The following is a 15,567-nucleotide window of genomic DNA, read 5'->3' as shown; positions in this document are numbered from 1 at the left end:
TGTTTCATACAAATCCAAAAAGAAACGGCACAAACACAAAAAATAAAAAATGTCTATTGTACCTTCACTATGATCAGTACATTTTATGTAAATTATGAGATGAGTTTTCAAATCAGTAAATTGTTTATAGTGAATTCCTAGTTTGTTCCAAGGGTCCACCTCAAATGTAATCGATATGAACACAATAATCAGAAGTGTCTCCACATTCAGACTTTGGAGGTGTCCTTTCTTTTTGTTTTCCTCCTCTTTTCCTCCATCTTGTCAAGGAAACATGCTGAGCTGGGAAACTGGGCTTCAAACATCATACTGTGCTTAATACATCCCATTACAACCTCTTTGCAATCTGCAAATGTAACTTGTGAATTTCGGGGTTCAATGGAAATCAAATGGAAATGCATGAAACAGAAAAACAGGTGCACATTTATTTTCTTAAGTGATTTTTCGAGCCTTTATTTTCCAAGGGGAAGAATGAGAATGACTATTATCGACACAGATAAAAAGTGTTGCGTGTACTGCAAGTCTGTGGTGAGTCCTCACTCAAGTATCTTAAATAACATAACTCGTTTTTATTTGCCCTCTTTTTCATTTAGGACCCGAAAGGCTGTGTTATTTTTTTGCTTCCTTTTTAATGACTTGAACTTTTTGGCTGGAACCCCAAAGACGATTCATTGATCGTCACCATCTTTTTTTAATTGGCAGCGTAAATTGGTGACTCTGATTTAGAATTGAGATTTTATTTCATAGAAATTCCACTTTTTTTTTTTCCGACCCAAGTTTATGGCGGTTTGAAGGTCTTTTACTGTACCTCAATTAGGGATGTAACGATATCCAAACAATCACGATACGATATTATCACGATATGAAGGTCACGATATGATAATTATCACGATATTGTGGGGGGGGTTGGTGATATTTAAAAAATCACAATATTGTAAAAATAAAAAAAAGCTCATACTAAAAAAAAAAAAAAGCACAATATTGTGCTTTTGTACATAACAGCAATACATATAAACCACCTACAATCTCTGATAACAATATTGAGGCACTTACTTGCTAATGCAAGCACACATTTATTGCTTCACAAGCAAATTCGGTTCCCCTTCATCTGACAGTTAGCATAGATTTTAAACATAGAAGGCCAAAACATCCCTCATGAAAATTAAATTGCACTAATAAACTAGCCACTAGAACAGGGGTGTCAAACTCATATTAGCTCAGGGGCCACATGGAGGAAAATATATTCGCAAGTGGGCCGGATCGGTAAATTTGTAAAATAATTTTTAAAACGTTGCCGTCAATTACATGCAGATTTTCGCTATTTGTGGGCCAGCCCTAAATTGCGGGGCGCATCTGTACAAATATTGTCCCCAAATTTTTTTGCATAAACCTGTACATTGTTCACTGATTGTGTGCCGGGTGCCGTTAATGAAGTTATAAGGACGTTAATCCTTGTCAATGTGTAGTTGAATGTGTGTATTATTCAGCACGTTTGTATTTGATTCATGTTTTTATTTTTTAAACAAACTCACTTGAAATTGTTTTTAAAATAACGACATTCAGAGCAATTCCATGTACAAGTTGCATTGCTCAACTGAGACTTACTTGTGTAATTCTGAATTTATAAGCTTTGATTGTGGCCGGCTGATTAATTGGACCGACATTACTTTTTTTTTTTTTTTTAACTTTACAAAACTATCTCGCGGGCCGGATTAAACCCCATTGCGGGCCTGATCCGGCCCCCGGGCCTTATGTTTGACACCCCTGCACTAGAAGGTGCTAGAACTGCACAAATGGAAATCAACCTGACTTTTTTTTTTTTTTTTTTTAACAGATGTGTTCCTTTTAAATATTGTGAGCATGACGACGACGATATTGTGGCAGTTTTAATGATATCGCGATATCGCCCTTGTCGTTACATCCCTCACCTCAATAGCAAAAGATGAAGTTTAAACACTTGATGGGGAAAAAAAGGAGACACTTTGTTGGCAAAATAAATAAATAAATGAATACTCGGACTCAAATCTGAGCACATTTACCTTCCTTATCAAAAATGATGGCGTCTCTCGGGACTCTTGACATCTGCAAGGTCAGAATGTTTCCGTTTCAGCAGTCTCGGAGCTTTTCAGCTGGCCTGCGTATAAAACCGCTCCAGTCCTACTGAAAGGATCTCTTCCAAGCAGCAACATGCTCAGAGGCCACGCCAATGGCGCCGTGCCACTTTCCTTCTCCTTCATTAAACTCTGCCGAGCAAGCCTTACTAAAAAAAAAAAAAAAAAGTGCCCATGCGGCACTCCATCATCACCCGTTCCGCCAATTGGCATGCTGACCGTTTTGTCTTGTGCAGCTGCAGAGGCGGCCCAGCCCGTGGCCACCATCAGCCCGTCCACGCTGACCGTCCAGCAGGGCCAGAGGGCCGACTTTCGCTGTTCCGTGACCGGCAACCCAAAACCTGCCATTGAGTGGATCGGTACGACCGGTTGGACCGACAGTTGAATAAATTGTTGTCGCCCCCTGCTGGTGTAGTGACAGGATGTATTTGTGATTTTTTTTTTATTTATTTTTTTATACAGGCGGTCCCGGGAACCGAATGAGTCCCCGGGCAGTAATAAGAGGCAACATGTTGACCTTTACAGCGGCAGACCAGGCGGATGAGGGGGAGTACGCCTGCAAAGCTCTCAACACACACGGCGAGCACACAGCGCGAGTTTCGCTTTTTGTCACAAGTATGCGCTCACTATCGTCGGATGCGACTCGTCGTGCTCTCACCATAGAAACATCTTTGTCCCAAGAAGTTCTAATGCTGCATTCGAGGATGGTCGGAAGCCGGAAATATCCGAGTTCAGACCAGGAAGTGCGTCCGGGAACGCCCCCTTGAACTCGAAAAATTCCACTCGCGAAGTCGGAAGAAAAAAAACAAGGACGCCGACTTCACCGGCGGACTACAATGTGACGTCACTCTGAATGTCAAAACACAATTTACTCGAGTATAAAACTAGGTAGCTTTCTTCATTCATAAATATTCGCCGTAACTTCACGTAACGCAACGTACGTGACAGTATTGCCGCCATATCCCTGCATGAAATGATACGGTCAACTACTTAACTGCATGGCTGGCTTATGAAATAAGATTAAAAGAATAAATGAAGCAAAAATAACAAAAAGGTAAGTTTCCTGGAGGTCAAATTGAGTTTTGAAGACCAAACCCTTCGGCGTTATTGTGACCGGTTTTCGGCTTTTGATGGTTCTGACCAAGTCATTTCAAAATAAGATAATGCCCAGGGGTTTTAAAAAAAACTATTTATCACTATCCGCCATTTTGGCCTCGAACGCTTTCAGATCGGAACTGGGAAGTTTCAACTCGGATATTTCCGACTTCCGACCATCCTCGAATGCAGCATTATAAACACACTTCTTGGAGTGGGTCTTTTCAAAGTTAAATTAATACTGGTACATAAAATGAATTCAAAAAAAATCTCTATCTGTGATTTTATAAATGTTTTAGGCTATGACTAGCTTTGTTCTGTAATTGTTTTTATTTTTATTTATTTTTTTGCTGTGTGCAAAGTGCACATGCTCAGTGCAGACAAAACCTCTACACCACCGAGCGAATGCTCCCTGCGCACACTCTGCCAATAATGAGAGCGCCACTGCCCCCTAATGTAGTGGAGGTGCAATTGCACTTTATTCTAGGACAGTAAAAAAAAAAAAAAGAAAAAAAAAGCATGTTCCCCGAGGTCGAACGCGCCCCACTATTTGAGAAGCACTGCATTAAATTGATAAAGATGACAGGACATGACTGTATTGAGAAGAGAAGTATGTGCAGAGGATATATTTGGAATCGTAATCATTGCTGTGTTTCTGTTTTAAGGATTATTTGGAATCGTAATCATTGCCGTGTTTTTCTGTTAAGGATTAAACCCCAACGGAGTTGGCACGCAGCCCCAAGTCCAAGTCAGCCCCCAAAATATTGACGCTCACGAGGGGGACACCTTGAGGCTGTACTGCCGCGCGTCCGGATCGCCAGCCCCGAAGCTCACCTGGCTGAAAAACGGAGGACAAATTCCAGCCCAGGTGAGACGACGACGACGCTAACGTAAGATTATGCTAACGTGAACAAACGTATCCCCGACCTCGCACAGGTGATTCCGACATCAATCACGCTGTGACTCTTTCTGCATTTTGACCATTCTGTTTTTTTGTTTTCCTTCCTTGTGTTGGTGTTGGTGTCCTCCCCCCTCCCCCCACCCTGTTTGTTTGTTTTTGGGTACCTCCCCTTGTTCTGACGTTTGCTCAGGCCGTTCCCTCTCACGGTTTCCATCAGTATAAAAGCAACAGTGTGGATGTGTTACACGGCCGTATTGAGGACATGCAGGTCTGTCCATCTGTCCACTGTCTGTCCGTCCCGTCCTGTTCTGTAGATCGCATCCGTTTGTCCTCAACTGACGCGTTGTTGACTAAGCGCATGATCCAACGTGTCGTTGATTCGCGCCTTTTTAGGAAACGTTCATTTCCTTTTCGAGTTGGTGCCAAATCATTCAAAGCAACTCGGCTTCCGAATGTGCTTGCATGCGGCTCTCGCGTTTATGTCGTCGCCTTTTGATGATCCATTGTCCTTCGTTTTGTACCGCCCCCCCCCCCCCCCCCTATACCATTACTCATGTCATCTATGAAGAGTACAAAGCATGCAGTATAGTCCAAAGGTGTCCAAACTACGGCCCTGGGACCATTTGCGGCCCGTCGTCCATTTCTCAGCAGGCCCGCGACATATGCTAAAAATGGCATTTGACTCAGTTCAAATAAAATGCAAACAAAAATGTTTGGAGATGGTCAAAGTGAGAAGGGAGGGTACCAAAAAACACAGGTGCTATTGAAGGTTATTTTCGTGAACTAAAACTAACGAAATAACAAACTAAAATTCAAAAAACTATTTCGTTAACGAAATAAAGTAAAAACGAAAATGCTTTTTAAAAAACGAAAACTAACTGGAATTACATTTTATGTTCACAAAACTAACTAAAACTATAATTATAGCAAAAATGTCCTTCGTTTTTTTAAATATTGCGCACAAGTAATACACATTAAAAAAAACTAATACTAATACTGAAACTATCCATCCATTTTCTTGACCGCTTATTCCTCACAAGGGTCGCGGGGGCTGCTGGCGCCTATCTCAGCTGGCTCTGGGCAGTAGGCGGGCGACACCCTGGACTGGTTGCCAACCAATCGCAGGGCACACAGAGACGAACAACCATCCACACTCACACGCACACCGACGGGACAATTCGGAGCGCCCAATGAACCTGCCATGCATGTCTTTGAAATGTGGGAGGAGACCGGAGTACCCGGAGAAGACCCACGCGGGCACGGGGAGAACATGCAAACTCCACCCAGGAAGGTCCGAGCCTGGACTCGAACCGGAGACCTCAGAACTGGGAAGCGGACGTGCTAACCACTCGACTACCGTGAATACTGAAACTAACTCAAACTAAACTAAAACTAAGCATTTATTAACTCATTTGCTCCCAATAACGTATAAATACATTTTTTTTTATGTTTTAAGTGTCCCAAAGACGTATTTATACGTGTTTTTTGTTTTTGTTTTTGGTTGTTGTTTTTTTAATGCTAGAGCATACAGAAGGCTTTGATGTAGCCTCTCAACTGCAAAGAACGGTCGCAGGAATGGTAGTTATTACACAAACGGCCAGCAGGTGGCAGCAGAGCAAAGGAGATCAACCAGGGCCATGTCGAAAAAAAAGCTAAATCACTTACAATTTTAAATAGATTTGTGAAATGCTAAATGCTGCGGAAACAGATAGAAAGATACTTTTTTTTCCTGATGAAAGAAGAGACTTTAATCTTTCTTTTGATGCTTTTATAGCAATTGAACACAATATTGTGTGGGCCTTGCAAAATCAGTCAAAATCCAGTAAAACAGCCGCGAGCGAACGGGATTGCGAAATGCGAAAATGGCGGCGAGCGAATGAGTTAAAGAACTAAAACTAATAAAAACAGAACCCTGAAAACTAATAAAAACGAACTAAAATGAAAAATTCCAAAACTATAATAACACTACTGCCATATTACAAGTAAAATGGTTGATATACTGTAGCATTTTTCTAAATATGCAAAAGTACAAATACATTATTTGAACTAAACACAATTTCTCTTCATAACATGATGTGGCCCTTGCGTCCTTCTGATTTTCTGAATGTGGCCCTTAAATGGAAAAGTTTTGTGCAAGATCTTTTCCCTTGCCCCTTTAGTTTTTGTTTTTTCTTTTTTTTGTCCGCTCCAACACGCTCCGGGGCACAGTTGAAGCTCTCGGGCCCGTTTAGTTGCGCCACTCCGTCGCTTCGGCCGTTCCCAGGCCAAGCCCGACCGTGCCGTGCAAGCGAGCAGAAATTCTGTATGTTCTGGCAAACGGCTTCCTTTTGTCAAGCCGTCAGTGTTGTTCAGACGCACGCTGCTCGCTTTTAGCCCGGCTTACGTCCGGACGGGCTGCAGCTAAGCAGCTTTGTCCATGCCCCAATGGCCCCCAGATGCGGAAATGCCTTCCTTGACCCCTCCCCTCCTCCTCCTCCTCAATCCTTTCCCCTTTTTTGGAATTTTAATAAAATGTCATTGTCGGCCTTGAAGCCAAACAGTCGAGTACTGGTTTGCATATGTGTTCAAAAAACGTTTTCTAAGCTGCATGGGCTTTGGGCTCCCCGTTTTTTTATTTATTTTGTGTCCATTTTTGTGTCCAACATACACACAACCGTCATGTGTCATCGTTTCTTCTAACAGCGCAAATGTAGTCATCCTTTAATACAGGGGTGTCCAAACTACGGCCCGGGGGCCATTGGCGGCCCGCCATACATTTTTTTGCCGGCCCGCGGCAAATACTAAAAATCATTTTCAATGCTGTTTATTTCAAAAAAAGAAAAAAAAAAAAGAGGGTGGATGAAACATTTCTAGCTACGCAAAGACACAAATTTGCAGCTAATAATTCAGTTGTAGCTTAGTGTCAACGTCCAATTTGTGAAAACATCACATTAATTAAAGGTTAATTATTAATGAAAAAAAAAAAAAGTGAAAACATCACATTAATGGTTAAGTGTGGTCAGTTGACGACCGATTGTTCTTGTTGTGGTTCAGAATGTCAAGTTGGGATTCAGCTGCTGCTCAGTGGAGAGGCGGATCTATTATAGTGGCACACAGGGGGCACTATTTGCCAAGTGACTGTTAGCAGTTTTCAATAAGTAACTGTACAATTATATAAACTATTTATAATTACTTCATTGATTTTTACCATGTTTAACTCATTCACTGCCATTGACGGAAAAAGACGTCAAATGATTTTTTTTTTTTTTTGCTGGTCTTGCAATGAATGTGTTAATAAATAACTAAAAAAAAAAAAAAAATCAAAGTGGCCCTTGCAGCTTTCTGTTTTTCTGTATGTGGCCCTCAGAGGAAAAAGTTTGGACACCCCTGCTTTAATACAATCATCTGTGTGTCAAATGTAGAGATCAGGCACGAGCCTCTATAGCAGAATCTATTCCGGTCTACATGTAACGTAGTGCTTGTTGTGTTAGCTAGTGATGTCACAATGTCACATTTGTTTGTTTCACATGACTCAAGCCAGGTAAGTAGCAAGTGTTCATCAGCTGACTGCTGCGATGTCACTATAGACCAAACGATGAAGAATTGTGTTTGACTTCTCACTTCCTGGTTTGTCCTCTGTAGGCCGGCTCGGACCGCACCGACATCGGCACGCTGCTCATCCCAAATGTCAAAGTTTCGGATTCGGGCACGTACACGTGTGTCGGCAGCAACAGCGTGGGCTCCAACAGTGCGCCCATTCAAGTTTCCGTGCTCAAAGGTCAGATGTTCTGTCCCTTCATTCGTGGGGTTTGATTGGCAGCAGAGGCCTTCAGTGGGTGCGTTTGTGCTCACGCAGGAGGTCAAAGTTCGTCAATTGTCAGAATCCAGCCGTCAGAAGCAGACGTCCACGAGGGGCACAACCTGTACCTCAACTGTCTCGTCTCTGGAAATCCTCCTCCCCGAGTAACTTGGACGAGAGCCGGCGGAAGCCTAGCGTCCAATCATCAGGTAGATTTGAACGGAACTCAGTCATTCTCAAATATCACCTTGTGAGTAGGGATGTAATGATCATGGCAATATTGTGATATCGCGATATTAAAGCTGCCACAATATCGTCGTCGTCATGTCACGATATTAAAAGCAGTGCATCTGTTCTGCAGTTCTAGCACCCTCTGGTGGCAAGTTTTTTTTTTTTAGTGTAGTTTAATTTTCACAAGGCATGTTTTGGCCCTTCTATGTTTGAAATGCACGTTAGTGGTCAGATGAAGGGAGATCTAATATGTTTGTGAACCAAGTCAATACGTGGAGGAACTTAATGTGTGTTTGCATTGGCAAGTAAATGCCTCAATATTAAAACTCATTCACTCGCCGCCATTTTCACATTTCGCAATCCCGTTCGCTCCCGGCTGTTTTACTGAATTTTGACTGATGGAACCTACCAAAAGAAAGATTAAAGTCTCTTCTTTCCTCAAGAAAAAAAAATACGTTTCTGTTTCCGTTTTGCAGCAATTAGCATTAGAAGAGTTTTCACAAATCTATTTAAAATTGTAAGTAATTGAGCTTTTTTTCTACATGGCCCTGGTTGATCTCCTTTGCTCTGCTGCCACCTGCTGGCCGTTTGTGTAATAACTAAAAAAAATCACAATATTGTAAAAAAAAAAAAAAAAAAAACGTATAAATACATCTTTGGGACACTTAAAACGTTAAAAAAAACGTATCTACACGTTATTGGGAGCAAATGAGTTAAGTGTTATTTGAGATTGTAGGTTATTTATATGCATTGCTGTAACGTACAAAAACACAATATTGTGTGCTTTTTTTTTCGTATGAACTCATTATTTTTTTTTTTTTTACAATATTGTGATTTTATTTTTTTTTGTAATGCCAACCTCCCCACAATATTGTTGTTGTTTTTTTTTACTCCTGTAGGGGGAGGTGGGGTCGTTGTAAAAATTATTAAGAAGCATTGAAATAACTGCCGAAAAATGTTGAACGTTTGTTATTACTGTTATTTATTATTGTCATTTATCATATGATGAAATTCCTCTCAAAATAAAAAAGGTTAAAGGTTGTTTATATCACTATGATTACAAATTCACTTGAATTTCTGGGTTTCGCTGTTGGCCAGATTGACTTTTCTTTAGGAATTTATTGAACGTCAAAATGTTAACTGAACCAAGTGTGCAATATGGCAAATGAATGTTTAAACATAACATTTTATTTCATTTTTTCTATTGTTTGTTGCGTTAAATTGTAATAAATGCTACAGAATTGTTCCACCTACTGTAACTGCACGCAGGTTGTCGGCAGTCAGCTTCGTATACTGTCAGCGAGCCCACATGACTCGGGAGAGTTCGTCTGTCAAGTGCAGAGCGCTGCAGGATCTCAAATCCACCGGGCCAGCGTCTCCGTGTCGGTCACGTCGTCTTCCTCACGTAAGGTCATGAAAATGGTCATGCAATCAGTCAGCGGCTCACAAAGTAAGACAGGACGCTACGGAAAGCAACACTGCTTGCTTCCTGAATAAACGTTTGACCTCCAGATTGAACCAGCTTAGTTTTTATTTCTATTTGTGGACTTCATTTGTTGATGCCAAAATATGCCGTGGCTAGACTCTCACTCAGAATTTGTCAATGCCGACGATAAATCAGTTAGATGATGCATTGACTTTGTTATTTAAAAAAAAAAAAAAAAAAAGTCTTTCCAAAAACACTCCTTCCTTTTTGTAGGTCTTCAAAGTCCAATCATCGCCATTGAGCCTCACAGCGCCGCAGTGCGTGTTGGCGAATCGGCCAGCTTCAGATGCAAAGTGTACAGCGGGGCTCAACCTGTCAGACTGGAATGGAAACTATCTGGCAACCAGCCGCTGCCAGGTACTTACCAAAAACAACTCCGTCTCTCACTCGGTCTCTCGCACAGCCAGCGGGACTCCAATCAAGAATTCCTTCCTGTGACGTGGGCGCCATTTTGTTTGTTTCTTCTAATGTCATTTTGACCCCTCCCCATCAGACAATGTCAAAGTTGGCCCCGATGGTTCGATGATCACCATTGCAAATGCAAAACCCATCAATCATGGCGCTTACCGCTGCGTGGCCAGCAACCCGTTTGGCATCACCCACACTATTGTGTCCTTGATTGTGAAAGGTAAGTGAATGGCATATACACGAACGGGATATTTTCTGTACAATCCTTTCATCTATTCAAAATTGTCAAAATCAAAAATAAGTGAATGAATAAATATATAAATAAATAAATACATAAATGCATAAATAAATAGATAGATAGATAGATAAATAAAAGTGGATATACACATATAATTCAAACATTAAACACAAAAAAAAAAAAATACAAGATTGTGTTTGAACAATATACATAATTACCGGTACGTGCATTTAATACATATTTGTGCATGACTTTCAGAATATTTGTTCATGTCAAACTACTGAGGTCATTTTTTTTCTCCCATTTTATATTATGCAAGTAATTAACCGATTAGAAAAAGACGAGGATGAGCGTGTGCAAAGAAAAAAAACAAAAAAAAAACACAACAGGTGCTCTTTAAATTTGGAATGCAAATTAAAATGATTGATTGAGTAAAAAAGCCTTTTTAATTAAGCGATTAGATGGATGGATGCATGGATGGATGCATGATAGATGGATGGATGGATGGATGGATGGATGGATGGATGCATGATAGATGGATGGATGGATGCATGGATGGATGGATGGATGCATGGATGGATGGATGCATGGATGGATGCATGATGGATGGATGGATGGATGCATGATAGATGGATGGATGGATGCATGGATGGATGGATGGATGCATGGATGGATGCATGATGGATGGATGGATGGATGGATGGATGCATGATGGATGGATGGATGGATAGATGAATGGATGGATGGATGGATGGATGGATGGATGGATGGATGCATGGATGGATGGATGCATGGATGGATGGATGATAGATGGATGGATGGATGCATGGATGGATGGATGCATGGATGGATGGATGCATGGATGGATGGATGGATGGATGGATGGATGCATGGATGGATGGATGCATGATAGATGGATGCATGGATGGATGGATGGATGCATGCATGGATGGATGGATGGATGGATGGATGGATGCATGGATGGATGGATGCATGATGGATGGATGGATGGATGGATGCATGATGGATGGATGGATGGATAGATGAATGGATGGATGGATGGATGGATGCATGGATGGATGGATGCGTGATAGATGGATGCATGGTGGATGGATGGATGCATGGATGGATGGATGGATGGATGCATGGATGGATGGATGGATGGATGGATGGATGCATGGATGGATGGATGCATGGATGGATGGATGCATGGATGGATGGATGCATGGAAGGATGGATGGATGCATGGATGGATGGATGCATGGATGGATGCATGGATGCATGGATGGATGCATGATAGATGGATGGATGCATGATAGATGGATGGATGGATGGATGCATGGAAGGATGGATGGATGCATGATAGATGGATGGATGGATGGATGCATGGAAGGATGGATGGATGCATGATAGATGGATGGATGGATGGATAGATGAATGGATGGATGGATGGATGGATGCATGCATGATAGATGGATGGATGGATGCATGGATGGATGGATGGATGGATGCATGATAGATGGATGGATGGATGCATGGATGGATGCATGATAGATGGATAGATAGAAAGAAAAGTACAAATAAATAATGTGCATGCTAATCAACCTGAATACAGGAAAAGTAACAATCAATTTGAATGCCCTTTTTCAAATAAGTCAGATTCTATTTTACTCGCATTGCTTTTGGATGTTACAGACTCCACCCAAAGCTACGAACAATCAAATTCCACCAACTTTAGATCTGCACTTAATAATTTGATCATGCCCATCCCTGTGTCACATTTCGAACATTTTCGTATCCTGACAGTCTCGAGCGTTCCGTCCGATGGATGCTTTTGCATTTCTGTCCAATCAGAGTCCCCCGTAGCCGCCGTCACCCCGGTTGGGCCGGTGCACGTCCGGCTTGGCGAACCGATTAACCTGGAGTGTCAAGCTTCAGGCGAGCCCCGCCCTTCCGTCTCGTGGCACAGATTGGACAGCGAGCGCAAGATCAAGCTGAGCAGCCCCGTCCCTGCAGAGTCCAATGCGGTCATGCAGGTGCAGTCGGATAAAAGCTCTTTTTTTTTTTTTTTTTTTTTTTTTTTTTTTTTTTTTTACACTGAGCGTGACGTGAAATGTTAACTTTTTTTTTTTTTTCAAGATACTCGTGGCTCGTCCGGAAGATAGCGGCACGTACGTGTGCGTGGCACGCAACAATGAAGGTAGCGCCGAGACGAGGGTGGAAGTCATCGTGCAGGGAAGCTCCCAACTGCCGTCGGTGCCCAGAGTCATCGTTCCCGAGCCGCTGATGATTGTGGTGGAAGGACAGACCGCAACCCTGCGCTGCGAAGCTCACGGTAATCAAACAAATCAACATCTGCCTGCCTGCCTGTGATCGCCGGTGTCGTCACTGCAAATTGAGTACAGAAGAGAAGGGACTACTTTAACTCATTTGCTCCCAATAACGTGTAAATATGTTTTTTTTTTAAATGCTTTAAGTGTCCCAAAGACGTATTTATACGTTTTTTGTTTTTTTTTATGCTAGAGCAAACAAGGCTTTGATGCAGCCTCTCAACTGCAAAGAATGGTTGCAAAAATGGTAGTAGACACTGCAATTAATTCTGTTCTTACAGAATTACTCACCGTTTCCTTGTTGAATGTTGAACAGCGAGAGGCGCTTCGTGTATTTTCAGCTGGTAACGATGTTCGACTGACGGCGTGCTTAACTCATTTGCTCCCAATAACGTATAAATACTTCTTTTTTTTTAAACGTTTTAAGTGTCCCAAAGACGTATTTATACGTTTTTTTGTTGTTGTTTCTTTTATGCTAGAGCATACAGAAGGCTTTGATGCAGCCTCTCAACTGCAAAGAACGGTTACAGAAATGGTAGTTATTACACAAACGGCCAGCAGGTGGCAGCAGAGCAAAGGAGATCAACCAGGGCCATGTCGAAAAAAAAAGCTAAATTACTTACAATTTTAAATAGATTTGTGAAAACTGATGAAACTTGCTCTCTTCTAATGCTAATTGCTGCAAAACGGAAACAGATAGAAACATACTTTTTTTCCTGATGAAAGAAGAGACTTTAATCTTTCTTTTGGTAGGTTCCATGCTTTTATAGCAATTGGAACACAATATTCTGTGGGCCTTGCAAAAATCAGTCAAAATCCAGTAAAACAGATTTGCAGATTGCTTCTGTGAAAATGGAGTAAATAAGTTAAATATAGGTTCATTCAAACGCTTTCTATCCACTTGGCTGTCCAAGGTTTCCCTGCCCCAACCATTACATGGTCCAAATTGCGGTCGAGAATGCCTTGGAGACATAAAGTGGTGGACAACAAGCTGGTACTGCCCAACGTGGGACGCCAAGATTCTGGCGAATACATCTGCAGTGCTGTCAACAACATGGGCACGACTGAAGTCACCGTCACGCTGGATGTGGAAAGTAAGTAACAGAGTTTGGATTTCTGCTCATGCTTAGTTTCTAATTTACGGGCGCCGTGCAGTTGTTTTTTCAGTTATGAATTGGTTTCAGTACACAAATAAAAATAATAATCTTGTACAGATTCTAAACTTTGTTTGTCACTTGACTAGTTTTTAATAGAACATGTTTTATTTATTCAAATCTACTACGGAATAGATGTTTTTATTTATTATTCATCTTTGTTCCAAATGTTGAGATGCTATTCACAAACATACAATAGCCATGTTTTCATATTATTGAAAGTATGTATGCAAATCTTATAACTTTTACTTTTGTTGTTGTAGTATTATACATACTGTATTTTACATTAGTTTTTTTGTTGTTGTTGTTTTTTTACTTTTAGTTGCACCGGAGTATAAGTCACACCATTCATAAAAAATGCATAATGAAAAAAAAAAAAAAAGCATCTATAAGTCTCTTCAAATTGTAAATTGTATTTTGGGGGTCATTTTATTTTACAAAAACTGAGACCAACAACAGTAAAGCTTGGACTCCCACAGAAAATACCCGTTCCTTTTCATCCATCTCTCAATTTGGAAACTTTTTTTTTTTTTTCTGTAAAATTGCTAACCTCAGCTAGAATTCTGCATTGCATCGTGGGCAAAGGTCGAATCCTGTGGATTTTGGGTGCCAGTCCGATCTCTTATTTGAATATACAGTATACTAGTTACACTTGTGAAAAAAGAAGAAAAACTGAAAAAGTGTGATTTATTTTTCGAAGAATATGGCACAAAATACAATATCGTCGCCTTCTTAAAATAATTTTTTTTCTCTTAGATTTTTCAGGAAACAAAACAAATGAACAAATTTGCATCATGAGGAGATGAATTTTGCACAAAAAAATGACTTAGGCAATTAATTTAAGAGAGTTACACTATTACTTTTGAATGTATTTACATCTTTACAATATTGGTGGCTGTAAAACGTAACTTTTTGAATGTTTTTACTGCTGTGTGATGATCCTCATGTAACTCACGATCAAACCTGGTCCGCGTTTCCGCAGCCCCTCCGTATGCTACGTCAGTGCCTGACGACGTGGCAGTGCGTGTGGGCGAGGTGATCAGGTTGCAGTGCCTTGCTCATGGCACTCCTCCACTGACCTACATTTGGACCAAGCTGGACGGCGCGTTGCCCTCCCGGGCCCAGGTCAGCGACGGCGATCTGCAGATCAATCTGGCGACCGCGGACGACGCTGGGAGCTACAAGTGTGTAGCGAGCAACAGAGTTGGCCACAGTGAAGTCGTGGCCAAAGTTACAGTCAGATGTAAGTTAGCGATCGTCTGCTACTCCTTCCGTCAAAAGTATTTGAACAGTTTTTTCAAACTTAAAAAATGTGCTCGACTTCAGAAGATGAATATGAGATACCATCAGTGTTTTAGCTTTTACTTACAGGGTTTTACATATTACGGAAGTGTAGAGCTGCCAATGTGGAGTAAACAGTTTTGGCTGACGAGTATGTTTGAACATACTCGCAAACATGTTTGAACGTATTGAAACATGTTCGAACACACTCGCAAATATGTTTGAACATACTCGCCAATATGTTCGAACATACTCGCAAATTTGTTCGAACATAGTCGCCAATATTTTCGAACGTACTCGCCAATATGTTCGAACATACTCACAAATATGTTCAAACATACTCACAAATTTGTTCGAACATACTCACAAATATGTTCGAACATACTCGCAAATATGTTCAAACATACTCGCCAATATTCTCGAACGTACTCGCCAATATGTTCAAACATACTCGCAAATTTGTTCGAACATACTCGCAAATATGTATGAACATAGTCGCCAATATTTTAGAACGTACTCGCCAATATGTTTGAACATACTCACAAATATGTTCAAAC

The 15,567-nt window shown here is 41.1% G+C and overlaps 1 protein-coding gene across 10 annotated transcripts in view; it reads left to right on the top strand.

Annotated features, from left to right (window-relative positions):
• The window catches only part of hspg2 (heparan sulfate proteoglycan 2), a 153,736-nt gene that overhangs the window by 111,892 nt on the left and 26,277 nt on the right, over nucleotides 1–15,567 (top strand). For 9 of the 10 annotated variants that reach the window (XM_077512051.1, XM_077512043.1, XM_077512050.1 and 6 more), the window contains 13 exons: nucleotides 2,345–2,467; nucleotides 2,571–2,723; nucleotides 3,911–4,071; nucleotides 4,295–4,372; nucleotides 7,726–7,861; nucleotides 7,940–8,091; nucleotides 9,383–9,518; nucleotides 9,813–9,956; nucleotides 10,093–10,227; nucleotides 12,100–12,281; nucleotides 12,385–12,580; nucleotides 13,490–13,669; nucleotides 14,712–14,972. In XM_077512051.1, the coding sequence (XP_077368177.1) occupies nucleotides 2,345–2,467; nucleotides 2,571–2,723; nucleotides 3,911–4,071; nucleotides 4,295–4,372; nucleotides 7,726–7,861; nucleotides 7,940–8,091; nucleotides 9,383–9,518; nucleotides 9,813–9,956; nucleotides 10,093–10,227; nucleotides 12,100–12,281; nucleotides 12,385–12,580; nucleotides 13,490–13,669; nucleotides 14,712–14,972 (2,037 nt within the window). The remainder of the gene's footprint in view (nucleotides 1–2,344; nucleotides 2,468–2,570; nucleotides 2,724–3,910; nucleotides 4,072–4,294; nucleotides 4,373–7,725; nucleotides 7,862–7,939; nucleotides 8,092–9,382; nucleotides 9,519–9,812; nucleotides 9,957–10,092; nucleotides 10,228–12,099; nucleotides 12,282–12,384; nucleotides 12,581–13,489; nucleotides 13,670–14,711; nucleotides 14,973–15,567) is intronic. The other variant, XM_077512049.1, reaches the window with a different exon arrangement.

The sequence above is a fragment of the Festucalex cinctus genome, chromosome 2, assembly GCF_051991245.1.
Source record: "Festucalex cinctus isolate MCC-2025b chromosome 2, RoL_Fcin_1.0, whole genome shotgun sequence".
Classification (NCBI taxonomy): Eukaryota; Metazoa; Chordata; class Actinopteri; order Syngnathiformes; family Syngnathidae; genus Festucalex; species Festucalex cinctus.
The sequence above is the reverse complement of the archived record's forward strand: the minus strand, read 5'-3'. Positions and strand labels throughout refer to the sequence as shown.